This window comes from Microcebus murinus, chromosome 18, assembly GCF_040939455.1.
Source record: "Microcebus murinus isolate Inina chromosome 18, M.murinus_Inina_mat1.0, whole genome shotgun sequence".
In the NCBI taxonomy this organism is placed as follows: Eukaryota; Metazoa; Chordata; class Mammalia; order Primates; family Cheirogaleidae; genus Microcebus; species Microcebus murinus.
The window spans coordinates 27,161,707-27,178,989 of record NC_134121.1 but is presented as its reverse complement, the minus strand read 5'-3'; the positions used below and the strand labels follow the sequence as shown (position 1 = coordinate 27,178,989).

Here is a 17,283-nt window from a genome sequence, read left to right as displayed (position 1 = left end):
CTGGATATCTCGAGACATTCTCTTAATTGGAGGTACAGATCATAAGCTCTATGCTCTTGTCTAGAGCTATCATTTCTTTTATTTAATGCTTTCCAGAATTAATTCAATTGAAGGGAATCTAAGGAATGTTCCAAGTCATATAGCTTACCAACAGCTCTGTTATTCAGGAGTCAATAGAATGATTCAAAAAATAGTACACAATGATTCCTATCACAAACGATACAACTTACTGTTGTTAAAATCCTATTGGTGTCAAAAACATCAATCTGTGTTTTTTAAAATCAGAGTTTGAATTATGGCACACAGCATCTTGTAGGTAAAAGTATGGTTTTCAGCTAAGCTGCAAATTTTAATGTGATCTTCAAAAAGCTATTTTAAAACAGCATCATAAAATGTAACTAATCAAATTGGTGAAAAGACTATAACCATGCAAAAGCTATTAAACTGATGGCTGAGCACAGACTTGATATGGAATAGCATAAGTGAGTTGAAATTATATAAAACCATCAGAAGATTCCTTAACTTGAAGGGAAAAAGGTTTCTATCAGTAAAAAGCAGGTGGATATAACAGAATACTTCCTGATGTGGGACAAAAAGTCCTTAGAATGGCCACCATGGGTCTCTTAGGTCAGACAAGTCAACAGTCAATGTTGGATATAGTGAACATCCACAGGAGAACCTCTGTATCCTGCCTCACTTTCCTTCACAGCATTTGCTACCTCATTATATTCATATTTATTATTTGTCTTCTCCCTCTAGAATGCAAGCTTTTAAGAACTGTTTCATTCACAACTATATGCCTAATATATAGAATAGAGCCTGACATACCTAAGCACTGAAATATTTATTTATTGAATGAATAAATGTTCTAGTAATCATATAAGTAGGGCTCTTGGCAATATTTCTTGGGGAACAATTTTGAAATCAATCACTTTATTGGAGAAAATTCTCACCAAAAGGACAGATGACTGACAAAACTGTTTACCAACTGGCCTAGAGCACAGTATCTGCGTCAACATTGCCAACACATACGAATAGAACCAACTGGGGGAAAAAAATGAACCCCCTCCCACACACCCAGGCCAAAACCCTTTCTAGAGAGAGGACATCTATTAATTGAGTGGTTTTGATAGCAAATTTTCAGAAGAATGCCTGCACATTATTTAATTGCCTGGAATGTATGAGTGCTTTATCACAGCTCACTGCCAAACAGATGGGAAGATGAGATTTTGGGCTCTACTTAAAGAAGGATAAGATGAACAATCTTTGTTCCTTTTACTGCAAGAAAGGTGCATGAACTTATCCAGTTTCTCTTTTCATAAATGAATACACTTTTATAATCCTTGTCAAACTTTCATGTGCATCCTAGGGACATACTAGCCCCAGCTCATACACATAGGGCACCTGGGAAGTACAGCATGGAGCCGCCCAGGGCAAGCAAGCCATGTATTCTGTCTTAAATGTGGCGCAATTTTACATTCTAGGCCATAACACTGTGTTTATTCTGTGTTTACATTACTTACCATCAAGTAAGGCTGACACTACAAGACAATGAATGAGTCATGTTTGTCTTGCAGCTTCAAATGTACCTTGTACTCTGCTGTGTATCCCAGTCTGAGAAGGACCAAAGTTAGGTGAAACTGGCCTTTATTCTAGAAGGTGACAATAACAAACAAACTGGAGGAATCACAGGAGCAGAAAGTGTATAACCTTTGAAGTTTTGAAGAAGTCCTCAGTTCAAATCCTAACTCTGCAACTAATTATTATGTGACATTCATTTTTCTGTAAAAAGGAGCCCAATATCAACTACCCTGGTGAGTTTCTTTGAGGATTAGAAATTATAAAGGTTCCAGCACAGAAACTGGCCCTAAAAAAAATTACTTATTCCCAAAATTGCCTGAGTCCAGCCTTCACTAAACCTATGCATTGATAAAAAGACAGTAGTTACAGAAGCTATGCTAAAAAATTTACTGGGCAAAACTGGGTAACAACTTACAAACGTCTCGTCACACAATGCAAACTCTAAAAACTAAGCTCTTAAATCACTGTGACCCTCCTCCAACAGAAGAAAAATGAAGATGCAAAACTAGTATATATGATGGATTTCCTGTAGGTTAAAAAACTCAAAACTATAATAAATAGCTCATGACTAAATACCTGAAAGGTAAAAACCTGCAAGAAACAGAGCAGGAGGTTTTGAAAATAGTACACTGGGAGCCAAGAAAAGGCAGTTGCTCCTATATTCCACGCTACTCCAGCTGGGCACACAGAGGACATTTCTCCAGTAAGAAATCCCTCATCAGTATAGAGAAAGGGCACTCTGGATAATGCTTTCTTTCCATTTTTGATACACAATAACACCATTTGTCTAAAAGAATAATGCATAGCATCCTGCATGAACAGAAGGCTGTAATTTAGCCAAGGCCTCTGTTGACAGACTAGAAGTAAAGGCAACAAATAATTGAGATTTGTTTATTATTTCAGTGATTCTCACAGATGTCAGACTCATGAGCACCTAACACGTATGCAAGAGTTATACACATGGGCATCAGGTCATCTCCCACATTATACTAAACCAGAAGGATTTGCACTGTGAGAAAAATCACACTACCCAGGAACCTTAGATTAAGTGTCAGAGGCATAAAAAGAAACCAACCCCCACCCCACATATATGGCTTCTAAAAGAAACAAAAAAAGCCCAAATAACTACTATCGCAAGCCTACACCTAAATAGTATACTACCAAGTTCTACATGTAGAACAGATTAACAACGTAAGTTACATTACTTGAATTCACTCCACATCAAGGCAACAGTCAAGTTTATACTAACAGACAGAAGAAACTATCTGTAGAGTACAAGCAAAAGAGAATATGCTGAAGGGCAAGCAAAAAATAAGGATGGGATGTTCCGATAAGGAGAATAAAAAGTAGCAGGAAATCCACTCGATTCAAGCCCTTGATGAAGAGGAATTCCATCTTTAAATCTCTGCCTAAATCAATGATTTCCAAAAGTGACTGCCTCCTTTTAAAAAGCATATAAGAATCAATCATCTGGGAGGCACAGCAATATGCCCACCCCACTCTCCTCTTTGATTTAAGAATCACAGATATTACAAGTCGCTAGTATTGAGGAAAGAAGGCTGGAGGCTTCAGATATGTTATGGCAAATAATAATAATAAATTGATAAGAACTTCTGGAATATGATGGCTTTAGAAAAAGGTCACAATACACTAAATCTCAATAGTGCATAAGTATGATAATAAAAGAAGACGAAATAGCACAAGATCTAATGGCAGAAACACCAGGCTATGAAAAAAGGATAAAAACATCCTCTGATGACTATCAAGTTTTAAGTCAGAGGAACAGAAAATGGTTAGACAGTCCAAAATATAAAATGTCCTCAATTTTCAGTCTCCAATTATGGAAAGTAAGCAAGGGTAAAAAAAGATCCTGGGACCGAGCAACTACATCTAAATTGGTCAAATTCGTCTTGCGCTAACTTCTGATAGGGTGGATCACCTGACAGAAAATCATAATGCAAAAATATCCTGGGTCGGGAAGAACAAATGTGAAGTCAGAGATGCCTGTTTTTGTAGGAGGGGCCAAAGAGGCTCTCCAGAATATAATTATTTTATAAAAGTCACTGTCTTGGCTTAGAGATCAGCTTTGAATATCTCCACTTAACTCTACTTAGAATTTTATTTGACTCCGTGTTCTCAACCCCAGCTGCAAAATTAAAGTAATCTAGGTAACATTTTAAAAATAGGTCTAGGTCTTGCCTCCCGGAAGTTTTGTTAAACTGCTCTTGGACGCAAGTACTGACAGTATTTTTTTTATGGTACTAATATGGGACTAATAGTGCAGCTAGAGTTGAGAATCATCGAAGTTAGTAACTGCCAGGCAATATTTCATTAGCAGCACACCACTGACCTCTATGGGTGAGGTTCTCTTAGAAACCCTGCAGTCTAGAGGCCTGGTTGATAGCCTTCCTGAAATGATCATTGAGCTAATCTAAATACTGTTGCCAAACCACCACACAATTTTAACGCTGGCCATATTTTAAATAGGCGTTTGGGTCACATTCTACCATTCCTAGCAACACTATTTTTCCTAGAGAGCAAAAGAAAGAGCTTTAACAAAATAATTTCACAAGTTTCTTGCCCTCTCTCAACTAATGTGAGGTAGGGGGGGAGCCCTCTTTCCAGGATTGTGTTTACTACTAAAGTCAAGAGAAAAAGGCATCTGAGTACCTAGGCAGCTATACTTGAAAGACCATACTGAAGTGGTCACAGATGGTCACAGATATTCTATGCAAAATGTGGTCCCATGGACCAGTAGCTTCAGCATTACCTGGGAGCCTGTTAAAAATGCAGACTCCCAGGTCTCACCCCAGACCAATTAAATCAATGTCTCTTGTACAAAATCTCTAGGAGATTCACATGCATATTATAGTTTGTTGTGAGAAGTGCTACTTTAAGACAAGGATGCATTCAAAAATGGCACTATCTATATAAAGTGACAACACTGAGGGTTATTTTCCTCTTTAAATTAGATAATTTAACAATGAAAGCACTTTAAAAGTGGCATGGTCCACTGCTGCCTTAGAAACTCATCTTCCACACAGCCAGATTTGGGCCTTCCTTGCCATGTTCTTATAAAAGGAATCTGGGTTCTTTGAGTGAATATATATTTAACCACATACAGATCCAAAGCAAAAATAAGGGCTTTTATTCCTTCTCATTTTGATTTCTGGGATATGTTTATATCTCAGAATAAGGAGAAGAAAATTGTACTGTAAACACTTTCTGGGGGTTATACCACCAAGGATATCATTTAAATCCCAAAATCAGGAAAAGGTAAAAATTTAGAGTTATACAATAACATAATTGGGCCTACCTAGCAAAGCCTGTATAATATTTAGAAATCCAACTGGAAAAACTTACTTCCTCTCCCAAAAAACAATATCCCTCACAGAAAAAGAAAAAGGGAAAACGTCTGTGTGTGACTTTGACTACTATTAAATATAATCCAAGCAGTTCTAACAACTATCCTATCTGAAGCAAAACTTATCAGAATTCTAATAGATAACTGGATACCTATGTAAAATATAAGGACAAATTCATTGGTTTGGGGGTAGGCAAAAGCTAACAAAAAGTCAAGTGGAAATAACATGTCTCTTTGTTTCTATGCTAAAATGAGTCAAGAAACAAGAATGTAGAATTCTGGGCCTGTCAACATCAAAATGCAGGGCCTCTTTCTCTCCTCCATCCTTCAAATTTAGTTTCTTTTTCACTCTTGGGTTCAATGAGTCTATCTTGTAGTAAGCTACCAGGGAAAGTAGTAAGTAGAGTTGTTATGGCATAACTTGAGACAGCTGCAATATTTAACTTGTGGCTGATGTGTCAACAGAAAAGGAAGAGCTATTTTAATTTCACAAGGGACTTTTGGGAGCCTCTGTGGATATTTAAATATTCATAAGGAGGCTATACAGCAGTGCAGAATGATCATATGAGGAAGCTATTCTGCTTATCCAATCAGTAAATCCCATTCATTAAAGATATGAATATGTAAAGTATTTGCTTATATTCCCAAGAAAGACAACAGGAGAGCTCACTTGTGTCAATATATTAAGCTGCAGTCCACAGCTTGGTCAACATATAGATTCTTGAAGCACTGATTTTCCATTAGTAAAATGTACAACCCCACAGACATATGACTATAACCCTAATTCCTTTTAGACTCTCTGCCAGCAAACAAGGAAATATATCTGCACTGGCTGGCATAAACCCCAGACACACTACTCTTCATAAAGTATATGTAGCAGAAAGCAAGGTTGTTTTGTATCATCTGTGATGACATATATTTTCATATCTATGATATCTGCCTTCCAGTGATGTTGAGATATAAATCATTCTTGAGCACCTTTATAATCATCAGGTTGACAAACATCTTATTTGCAAGTGTCTAGCTCAAAGAGCACCTAATTCCACCACAGTCAAGTACCTAGTTTGCAGGGAGTCATGTGATGAGACCTGTTATTTCTGGCCTTCTCTCCACAGATTGATGGTCATCCTTAATATTTCTCATTTATCTTGGACAGCAACAGAAAATAATCTTGGTTCCCATTGGTGGCACATATCACAGATATTCTGGACTTTGGAGCCTTTTAGTGTTAGAATCCTGGAAGCTAATTAAATTGGAAGTATAACAGGGTAGAACAGGTGGAGGAGGAAGGGGAAAAAAGAACCAATCAAGCAGTCCTTCCCAACTGTAATAAAGTACATTTTGTACAAAAATGGCTCAAATGGCTGCCTAGAAACCTTTCAGAATTAGGGCATAAGTCAACAAAATTTAAAAAGGCAAAGGTTGAAAGCCTCAGAATAGGATGATCTGTACAAGACCTCTTTAATGCTGTTTGGGTCAAAAATAGGGGGTTATCCACAGTTAAGCAGCAGCAGCAATAATGAACTCTGGAAAGGACAATAAACACTAAGGTTCCTAAACAATAGGTTGGTTAAATATCAAAAGCTCTATTTAGAGGCAGGAAAATAAAATAATCCCATATGCTTGTAGATATACCCTATTACCGATGATCAACAGTATAATTAACTTTCTAAAGACAAATAATCCTGTCCTTTATCAAAGGACATTACTGCTCAACAAGGAAAGGTCTAGTTCTACAAAGCTGAATAATTTAAAGTTCTCTAGCATACCAAGAACTGAAAATAAACCAAAAGGAAGGGGGCAAAAAGATACTTACCAGACTATCTAGTCCTCCTCCCAAGAGATCCACTGCTCCCATCTGCATGGAGGATACCTGTGGCACATTGACTGGGGGACCAAGGTCAAGGTTTAAAAGATCCCCCAGAAGGTCACCTTGAGAGGGGATAACCTGAGGCTGTTCCAGGTTGGTAGCAGTGGTGGTACCAACAGGGCTGTCACCTGCATCAGTGCTGTTGTCACATGGACACAAGAGGAGAAAAGAAAAAAGTCAGTTTCATCTACGATATAACAATAAGGCAACAAATGGATGCCAAATATATAACTAACTAATATAAAACAGAAGAGGAAAAAATCCTCTTATTTTATAACCTTTTGAGGTTCATGTTCATGAAGAGGTCACAGCAATTCTAGCTCTCATCAAAACACAGTTGTTAAAATGAAAACAAATTACATTATGTAACCTCATCAGTCAGTCAATTTTAACTGAGTATCTATGAGGGAACACTGTAAGAAGCATTCCATGGTTCTCTGTAGAAACTATAAGGGGAAATATATGATTCCTACCCTCAAATAACTTATGCACTAACAAAAAAATCAGCATTTACAAAATGACTGAAAAGCAAATTTACTATGTAACAGCAGCAACAAGTATTGTGTGTCTGCATACTAACGGTATAGGAGAGAAGGAAAAGAAAACCGGGGGTGCTGATTCTAAAAGCTTCTCAGAATGGTCTTATGAGGAACTACCAGAGAGAGACCTCCAAAGAGAGGGGGAGGCAAAGGCACAAAAATGAATAATTTGACTTTAGGGGTGGCAAAAAAGTTACACTGGCAGGAATAGAGATTGTGAATGGTAAGATTTTGGGGAAGAGAGGATCAGGGAAGAGGAACTTAGATAATCAGTCTGGAGAGTTAATTTTTGATATGCTAGGAAATACAGAATTTATTTATTAAACAAAGAACAAAAACTAAAAATAACATCATTCTAGCAGCTGTATGTATAATGAACTGAAATTGGGAGAATGGACATGAAGATCAGCTAAGAGTAACCTAAACTGCTACTATCATCAACTATTTTGTAATTACAACTATATGTGTAATAATAAAAGCCCAACAAGCTGTAAAAACAAAAACAAACTGGTGAGTTCCAAGAGATATTAAAAGGACTAGCAGGAGAAATGAATATCTTTTTCATAAGTGGTACTGGGTCAACTGGATAGCTAGCTATATGGGGAAAAACTGAACCCTGACTCCTATACCTCACAACATAAAGAAAAATTGAGATAAATCAGACATAAATGTGAAGAGTAAAACCTAGTTGAAAACCTAGCACCCTTTACAACTTTGGAATAAATAATAGTTTCAACAAAAGGCACTAACCATGAAAGAAAAAAAATGATAAATTGGACTTCATTAAAATTAAGAACATTAGAATTAAGAACTTCTTAAGAGACATGGGAGAAGGTCTTATGACATGTGCCATTTAGAAAATGTAACAGAACACATGCATTTATCAGTACCTCTAAACAGAAGATAGAATAGGTATCAATGCACATATTTTTCTTATGAGAAGATAAAGTGAGTTAGATGAAAAGAAGTAAATAATCCTGTAGATTCTACAAGTTAAGAACATGATATATCATTAGGGTACATTCTTCCTAAACAGAAAATATGAGAAATATGAAAACATTTCCCATTGTGAACTCATGGGAAATAACTATAAAATGGTCATCAAAGCAATATTTTTAAAAAGTTGAGATTTTCCAAATTAGACAACTGTTTACCACCTCACCCTCATAGAGAAGCTGACAAGTATAAGCACAGTAAGTAATACCCAAGTAAAAAGCACTTCTCTCTTTCCCAAGTGACTTTAAAAGACCTAGTGAAGCATTTTAAATCTCTAGAAGAGGCAGAATAAAGTTTTAAAGTGTTCATTTCATATCACTTAACCTTATGCTGCAGAAGAGAGCTAAGTAATGTCAATACTATTATAGACATGCCATTTGCAGCATATCATTACTATTTATCTCAAAGGGGATTTTTTTCTATATTTGTATTTCCTTTTAAAAACACAAAACATGTACAAATGGACTAAAGGAGGTTATCCAAAAAGGAACCACATAAGGAACTGTTAAGTTAACAAATTAAAGGCTATTACTCAGATAAAGATCTTATGTTAAGAGACTGTGTCTCTTTTTGTTTAAATGCTGTTTCTTTTCTTGTGCTTAAGAAAGGGTTGTTTCTGTTTATTGATTTGTTTCATTTCTCCCTCCCATTTGAGGATCAAAAATTATCCGGAGAGAAGGCATGGTACGTAAAGACGGTTACAGAGGCAAGTTTCAACAGAAAATGCATATCTATATCAAAACTTGAAGCAAAGACTGAGAGAAATTCTTAGAAGTAAAACAGTTGTATCTACACAACGTTGAACACGCTTGCCTACAAGGAGAAACACCGTAACTGATTATAAGGCTTAATCCTTGTGAAACTACATGTCTCTTTTAGGTTAAAATCATAGTACCTGCCCTAAAACCAAAAATTCAATTACAGGCCACAAAAAATTAGTAATCATTTTCTTGGGTGCTGCCCTTTCCATTCTGTTTGATTATGCCCACAGTCTGTTTAAATAGAGCCCAAAATACTGACTACACCAATTTGTAAAGCAATAAATCCTACGCTCTGGCCACTCATGAACCACTTAAACAATAATACACATTAGACAATGGTACAAGAATTGTACCATTAATGGAAGCCCAATTATTCTAACTTCTCTGGGAGCAAATTCTACTTACATTTAAGGTTTATTATGATCAATGAAGGAATCAGATACTTCTTCCTAATTAAAATTTTAAGATAGCTACAAAGCAAGAGCTCCATGTTACCTGAGAGCCTGTTTATCACTATTTCCTTACTGATACGATCAATATAATTGGGTAAAAACTATGTCCACACAGAATTTAGGCTGTTTTTATAAAATGATCCTGCAAATATTATTTCATTAATAGCTTTACAGAATAAGAAAAATTAGCAATTGCTAACTTTATCCATAAGCCTCAACCAGAGTTACAGTAAAGCATAGAGACAGAAATGTACATACAGGCTTTTTCCTAAGTTTTCAATTCTGGGAATATTTCTAGCTTCTTCTTACTGTAAACTTAAGCACCTTTCAAACTCTATCAATTTAGAAGGTCTTATTCACCAAAATTTTCTAAAAATTGTACTCCTAGATTGGAATACAGAGGAGCCTTTCAGCCCTTGTATGTGTGGTCACTGGTATTCAGATAGAGTTCTCAGGAAAATATAGTATTAATAGTAGGTTTGTAAAATGCACAGCAAGTTCTTTTCCAGGCTATAAAAGTATGAAGAAGACCAACTCTAAACAAAGAGTCAAACCTAGTTCACACCTGCTTACCTTCCATGATGAATTGGCAAGTGTTTGCGATGGATTCCATGACTTCCTTCTACAAAAGCATTGGGGGGCTTGTGGTACACAGAGGCCAAAGAACCAATGTGGCAGATTAGCTCATCCAGCAGGGTTGGCTCAATAAGGTCTGTCTCCTCAGAGATCAGTGGCTTCTCAGACAAGACTACTTCTTTGGCCGTGACAGGGTCAGTTGAGAGAAGGCGCCAATAAATATAACCCCGGTCTCGAAGGTCAGGATTATCAGAATCCTAATGAAAAGGCAAAAGCAAGAAAGGGTTAGATGGAAGAGTTCTCCATACAGAAATCCAAACTGCTGGACTTATTATCAAGCCAAATCCTACAGTGATTCATGCAGATTGGCTATTAAGAAGGTATTTCAGGCCGGGCACAGTGGCTCATGCCTGTAATCCTAGCACTCTGGGAGGCCGAGGCGGGCAGATTGCTCAGGGTCAGGAGTTCCAAACCAGCCTGAGCAAGAGCGAGACCCCGTCTCTACTATAAATAGAAATAAATTAATTGGCCAACTAATATATATAGAAAAAATTAGCCAGGCATGGTGGCGCATGCCTGTAGTCCCAGCTACTTGGGAGGCTGAGGCAGCAGGATTGCTTGAGCCCAGGAGTTTGAGGTTGCTGTGAGCTGGGCTGACGCCATGGCACTCACTCTAGCCTGGGCAACAAAGAGAGACTCTGTCTCAAAAAAAAAAAAAGAAGGTATTTCATTTAGACTCAATATAATTTTTATACAGTCATAATTCTATAATGTCTAATGTTTCAAGGAATTTAAATATAAAATGAGATAGGCTGGTCCTAAGACTCAAATTCAAAGCAAAGTTACGAATCTCGCTTTGTTGCCCAGGCTAGAGTGAGTGCCGTGGTGTTAGCCTAGCTCACAGCAACCTCAATCTCCTGGGCTCAAGTGATCCTCCTGCCTCAGCCTCCCGAGTAGCTGGGACTACAGGCATGCGCCACCATGCCTGGCTAATTTTTTTTTCTATATATATTAGTTGGCCAATTAATTTATTTCTATTTATAGTAGAGACGGGGTCTCGCTCTTGCTCAGGCTGGTTTCGAACTCCTGACCTTGAGCAATCCGCCCGCCTCGGCCTCCCAGAGTGCTAGGATTACAGGCGTGAGCTACCACGCCCGGCCAAAACTCATGGTTTTAAAAACTGCTATATATATTAGTGGGATTATTTATAACACGTTATATCTTATATATATTTCACCCATACCTTCTTTCTTCTTTCAAATATTTGTTAAGTATCTCCTATAGAGACACTGACTAGGCCCTGGAAATAAAGAGATAACAACACATGGTGCCTGGCTTTAAGGAGCTCACAGAATATTAATTATTTCAATATGGTATGAGAGGTACTATTATCTAAATAACCAAAAACTATTAAAAGCACATAACTAAGTGCTTCCAAAAGGAAGCACTTCCAATTTAGTGGTTTTGTTTTTTGTTGTGGTGGTTTTTAAATAATTTTATAGATGTTCATGGCTAAAAAAAAAAAAAAAATTATTACCAACACCACATCACAATTTTTAAGTGTGTAATTTAAAAAAAATATCCACCAATTAGCCAACTCCTCCCCATCTCAATCCCCCATCCCCCAAATAGCCATGACTATTAGTGTGGTATTTATCTGTCCAGACATCTCTCCAACACGCATACATTTATTTTATACAAAACCAGTCTCATATTATATACACTGTTCCGAAGTTGGTTTCTATATTGACACACACAGCTGCAGTTTTCCACTGTAATGCCTCATTGCACCATTATTTATTTAATACTAGCCCCCACTGATGAACATTTAGATTGTTTCATCCTCTTTCATCCTGTCTTCCTACCTTTTACTTATTATTTTTGTGATCATTACAAAGTGGTGATAAATATCCTGGTATCTACCTTTTAGAGTATGTCTATACAATAGCATTTACTTATGCACAAGTTGTTCTAATGGCATCATATTATTAAAGGCAACAATATGTTTCTGTTTCAATTTCTGTATTTAAAACTTCATACACAATCAAAAATATTTTCTCAGTCTGAGTAACATAGTGAGACTCCAACTCTGCAAAAAGTAAAAAAATTAGCCAGGTGCGATCATATACACCTGTAATCCCACTTGGGAAGCTGAGGCAGGAGGACTGCTTGAGCCCAAGAGTTTGAGGTTGCAATGAGCTATGATGACACCATTACACTCTAGTCTGGGCAACAGAATGAGATCCTGTCCTGACTCGAAAAGAAAAAAAAAATTTTAATTTAAATTAGGACAATTTGGGGGCTTCTACATGAATTTCTAAGTGAACAGATGAATTGGTTCATGATTTAGCCACTTAAGGTACTTATCATTCAGCTCAATATCAGCAGTCATCCTGATGGTTTTGACTACATTGTTTTAAATGGGTTTTCTTAGTCATACATTGTTTAATTTGCACTCATAATGGATTGCTGGTTAAAGACTAAAAGCATAATGAACGCTGCAATACAGCAAGCTAACAGACCATTAAGATAGAAAACTTAAAGATAATCTTTATCACATTCATAGGTTGCATTATCCTTCTTCTTACATATATAAGAAGATAGATAGATATCATAGCAAAATGTCTCTAGTATTTGAAATGCCAGGTTTAAAAAACAGTAATAATCATATACACTTTAGCTGGTTCTGTTTAGTTTCATGAGGGGTGACAAGTAATTTGTTCCTGTTTATAAATAATAGCCTAAACCTCCTCACTTAGATCTTCATTTGAAAACAAAGTTTAACATTATAAAACAAAAATAATTTGATTTTTTTAAAAGAGCAGAATACAAGTTTCTCAAAATATTAGGTCAGAAAAACAACACTCCGCCTCCACACTTTTTGATATACAAATTAAAAGCTTAAAATTTTAATCTATATATTCAGTTCCCAAAGCACATGTCATTTAAAATTTATAGACAAATTATGCTTTTTATTACACTATTAAAATAAACACTGCATTTGTCTTATTAACTCAGAAAATTCAGTATGTCTTTATGGACTAGTAATATTGTTAAAGGTATTAAACTTTATACTACATGGTATAATAATATACTCATTAAAAATACTTATTACTTCAAATTATTTCTCTCATATGTCAAGCATATATTTAACCAAATGACCAAAAAGAAAAATTTCTGGCCAGGCATGGTGGCTCACGCCTGTAATCCTAGCACTCTGGGAGGGTGGGTGGATCATTTGAGCTCAGGAGTTCAAGACCAGCCTGAGCAAGAGAGAGACCCCGTCTCTATTAAAAATAGAAAGAAATTAATTTGACAACTAAAAATACATAGAAAAAATTAGCCAGGCATAGTGATGCATGCCTGTAGTCCCAGCTATTTGGGAGGCTGAGGCAGGAGGATCACTTGACCCAAGAGTTTGAGGTTGCTGTGAGCTAAGCTGATGCCATGGCACTCTAGCCTGGGCAACAGAGTGAGACTCTGTCTCAAAAAAAGAAAAAGGAAAAGGAAAAGGAAAGGGGAAAGGACAGGAGAAAGGACAGGACAGGAAAGGAAAGGACAGGACAGGAAAGGACAGGACAGAGGAAAGGAAAGGAGAAAGGAAAGGGGAAAAGAAAGGGGAAAGGAAAGGGGAAAGGGGAAAGGAAAGGGGAAAGGGGAAAGGAAAGGGGAAAGGAAAGGGGAAAGGGGAAAGGGGAAAGGAAAGGGGAAAGGGGAAAGGGGAAAGGAAAGGGGAAAGGGGAAAGGAAAGGGGAAAGGGGAAAGGAAAGGGGAAAGGAAAGGGGAAAGGAAAGGGGAAAGGAGAGGAGAGGAGAGGAGAGGAGAGGAGAGGAGAGGAGAGGAGAGGAGAGGAGAGGAGAGGAGAGGAGAGGAGAGGAGAGGAGAAAGGAGAGGAGAGGAGAGGAGAGGAGAGGAGAGGAGAGGAGAGGAGAGGAGAGGAGAGGAGAGGAGAGGAGAGGAGAGGAGAGGAGAGGAGAGGAGAGGAGAGAGGGGAGGGGAGGGGAGGGGAGGGGAGGGGAGGGGAGAGGAGAAAGGAGAAAGGAGAAAGGAGAAAGGAGAAAGGAGAAAGGAGAAAGGAGAAAGGAGAAAGGAGAAAGGAGAAAGGAGAAAGGAGAAAGGAGAGGAGAGGAGAGGAGAGGAGAGGAGAGGAGAGGAGAGGAGAGGAGAAAGGAGAGAGGAGAAAGGAGAGAGGAGAGAGGAGAGAGGAGAGAGGAGAAAGGAGAGAGGAGAGGAGAAAGGAGAGAGGAGAGAGGAGAGAGGAGAGGAGAGGAGAGAGGAGAGAGGAGAGAGGAGAGAGGAGAGAGGAGAGAGGAGAGAGGAGAGAGGAGAGAGGAGAGAGGAGAGAGGAGAGGAGAGGAGAGGAGAGGAGAGGAGAGGAGAGGAGAGGAGAGGAGAGGAGAGGAGAGGAGAGGAGAGGAGAGGAGAGGAGAGGAGAGGAGAGGAGAGGAAAGGGGAAAGGAAAGGGGAAAGGAAAGGGGAAAGGAAAAAGGACAGGAAAAAGGACAGGAAAAAGGACAGGAAGGAAGGAAGAAGGAAGGAAGGAAGGAAGGAAGGAAGGAAGGAAGGAAGGAAGGAAGGAAGGGAGGGAGGGAGGGAGGGAGGGAGGGAGGGAGGGAGGGAGGGAAGGAAAGGAAGGGAAGGGAAGGAAAGGAAAGGAAGGGAAGGAAGGAAAGGAAGGAAGGAAGGAAGGAAGGAAGGAAGGAAGGAAGGAAGGAAGGAAGGAAGGAAGGAAGGAAGGAAGGAAGGAAGGAAGGAAGGAAGGAAAGAAAAAAGAAAAATTCCTGTAAGAATTCACAAAATTATATATTTCTGTGCAAAAAGTTTGAGAGTACCCCATAAATTCAAAATGCTGCAACAGGGTAAACTGCTAGAGATAGTTACTGGATCAAAAGGTACGCACATTGTAAATCTAATTAGATAGTGACTTAAAAAATATAATCTCATGAGAAATCTTATGAGAAATTTCCCAAGACTGAAAGAGTAAGGATGGATCTCCTAATGCTCAAACCCTATTTTTATGAGGGATGATTTGCCGGGCTGACTGTAAGCTGGCCTTAACTGCCTCACTATTCACATAGAGCCCTAAGAAGTCAGGCCCAGTCAAGACTTGTGATAAATAAAAAACCAAAACCTTTTTACAATCTTCAGTTGCCATTAAATGTTTGGTGACACAAAAAGTTTGGTTTTGGATCTACTGTACTGACAGCCCCATAGGCCCTTCTCAGGGGAGGAGCTTCCAAAACAATCCTTTCCAGGCAAGCTCTAAAACAGTAATCCTTAAACTATAATATGCATCAACATTTTTAACACACCAGGAAAGTCACTGAAAGCACAGAACCCGGCTGGGTGTGGTGGCTCATGCCTGTAATTCCAGCACCCTGGTAAGGCTGGAGGATTGCTTGAGGCCACACCTGTAGTTCCAGCTACTACTCAGGAGGCTGAGCTGGGAGGATCACTTGAGTCCAGGAATTTGAGGCTGCAGTGAGCTACGTTCGTGCCACTGCACTCCTGCCTGGGCAAAACCTCAACTCTAAAAGAAAGAAGAAGAAAAAGAAAGTGCAGAACCCAAGGGCAATAATAACCAAGATTCTGTTTCCTTATGTCAGAAATAGAGCCTAAGAATTAGTATTTTTAACAAGCAGACCAGGTCATTTTGATGATGGTGGTCACTAGTTCCTAGGTAGAAAAACCAAGATGAAAACTTCTCTTCCAAGCACTACAAAGGATAATTTCTAAACTCTAGACACTTTTGTGTGTATTCTTTACTAATTACTTTACGTTGGTAAGAAAATCACTATCACAACAAAAAAGACAAAACTTTGAAATGAAGCCTTGGATTCAGGGTTGGTTTTTTTCCTCCTAATGATATCTGTCATTATACTATTATTTTATTTAAAATTGAAAGCACTAAAATTTCACATATACTTCACTTAATTCTAAGCACAGGTAAAGAATAGTATTAATTAACTCTACTGAAGAGAAAACAAAAGCACTGTGAAAAAGAAATTTGCTCAGTTGTATCCTGAATCAGTAGAAATGGCAGAAACAGAACCTCACAACTCAATTCAAATTTATAGAATTTTGTGGACCACAATGCCCTTAATTTAAATTGGTACTCACCATCTATAAATATTAGGTTCTTATTTCACAAACTTGAGAAAAAAAGAGAAAACTTCCAGAGGAAAAGACTTACATAAGTGTGCTCATTCTTTTATAACTCCTCAGACCTCATTAATTAATAAAACAGAAAAGGCAAGCCTAGAGAAATTGCTTATTAATTATTTATAGCGAAATACAAAATAATTATCCACAAAGATCTTAAAACTAGAAAAAACGTACATACATACTGGCTTATGCACAGTATAGCTTCCAGCAGGGAATGTGTATTCTCCAAGTCATTCTTAACTTTTAGACTAGACAAGCAGTATAGCATGGTGGATAAGAACATGGACCCTGGAGCCAGACTACCTGAGTTTGAGCCCTAGCTCTGCCCCATACTAACTGGACCTCTCTGTGTCTTTGAGTTTCCTCATGTATAAAACAGGAATAGTAACAATACCAACCTTTATTAAAATTAAGGGAGTTAATACCTTGTTCTGCTCTAGAAAAAGATTTAGCAAAGCTTATGAAAATGCATCTAAGGCTAGAAAGCAAGAATTAAAACTAGAGCTAGCAGCTGACGCCTATAATCCCAACACTTTGGGAGGCCAAGGTGGGAGGACTGCTTGAGGCCAGGAGTTGGAGATCAGCCTGGGCAACATAGTAAGATCCTGTCTCTACAAAAACAAAACAAAACAAAACAAAAAAACTAGCTGGGCGAGGTGGCTCACGCCCATAGTCCCAGATACTCTATACTCAGAAGGCTGAGGTGGGAGGATCATTTAAGCCCAGGAGTTAGAAGTTTCAGTAAACTACTATGACGTCACTGCATTCTAGCCTGTGTGACAGAGCAAGACACTTCTCTTAAAAAAAAAAAAACAACTAGAGGCAGAATAATGAATGTCACAATGACCTGTCACAATGACCTTACCATGGGAGATCCTTACATTTGATTCTAAGGTTTTAAAGCACCAATATGAAAAAGGTATCTGATTAGGTAAGACATTCAGAAGGGCAATCAACTACACACCAATACACAAGAAAA

General features: G+C 38.1%; 2 protein-coding genes across 11 annotated transcripts in view; one reads left to right on the top strand and one right to left on the bottom strand.

Annotated features, from left to right (window-relative positions):
• NLE1 (notchless homolog 1) overlaps nucleotides 1-17,283 on the top strand; it is a 350,374-nt gene that overhangs the window by 118,809 nt on the left and 214,282 nt on the right. The window lies entirely within an intron of this gene.
• AP2B1 (adaptor related protein complex 2 subunit beta 1) overlaps nucleotides 1-17,283 on the bottom strand; it is a 133,556-nt gene that overhangs the window by 52,679 nt on the left and 63,594 nt on the right. For all 10 annotated transcript variants that reach the window (XM_012786598.2, XM_012786517.3, XM_012786442.3 and 7 more), the window contains 2 exons: nucleotides 10,137-10,396; nucleotides 6,762-6,954 (listed from right to left, as the gene is read on the bottom strand). In XM_012786598.2, coding sequence (XP_012642052.1) covers nucleotides 6,762-6,954; nucleotides 10,137-10,396 — 453 coding nt within the window. The remainder of the gene's footprint in view (nucleotides 1-6,761; nucleotides 6,955-10,136; nucleotides 10,397-17,283) is intronic.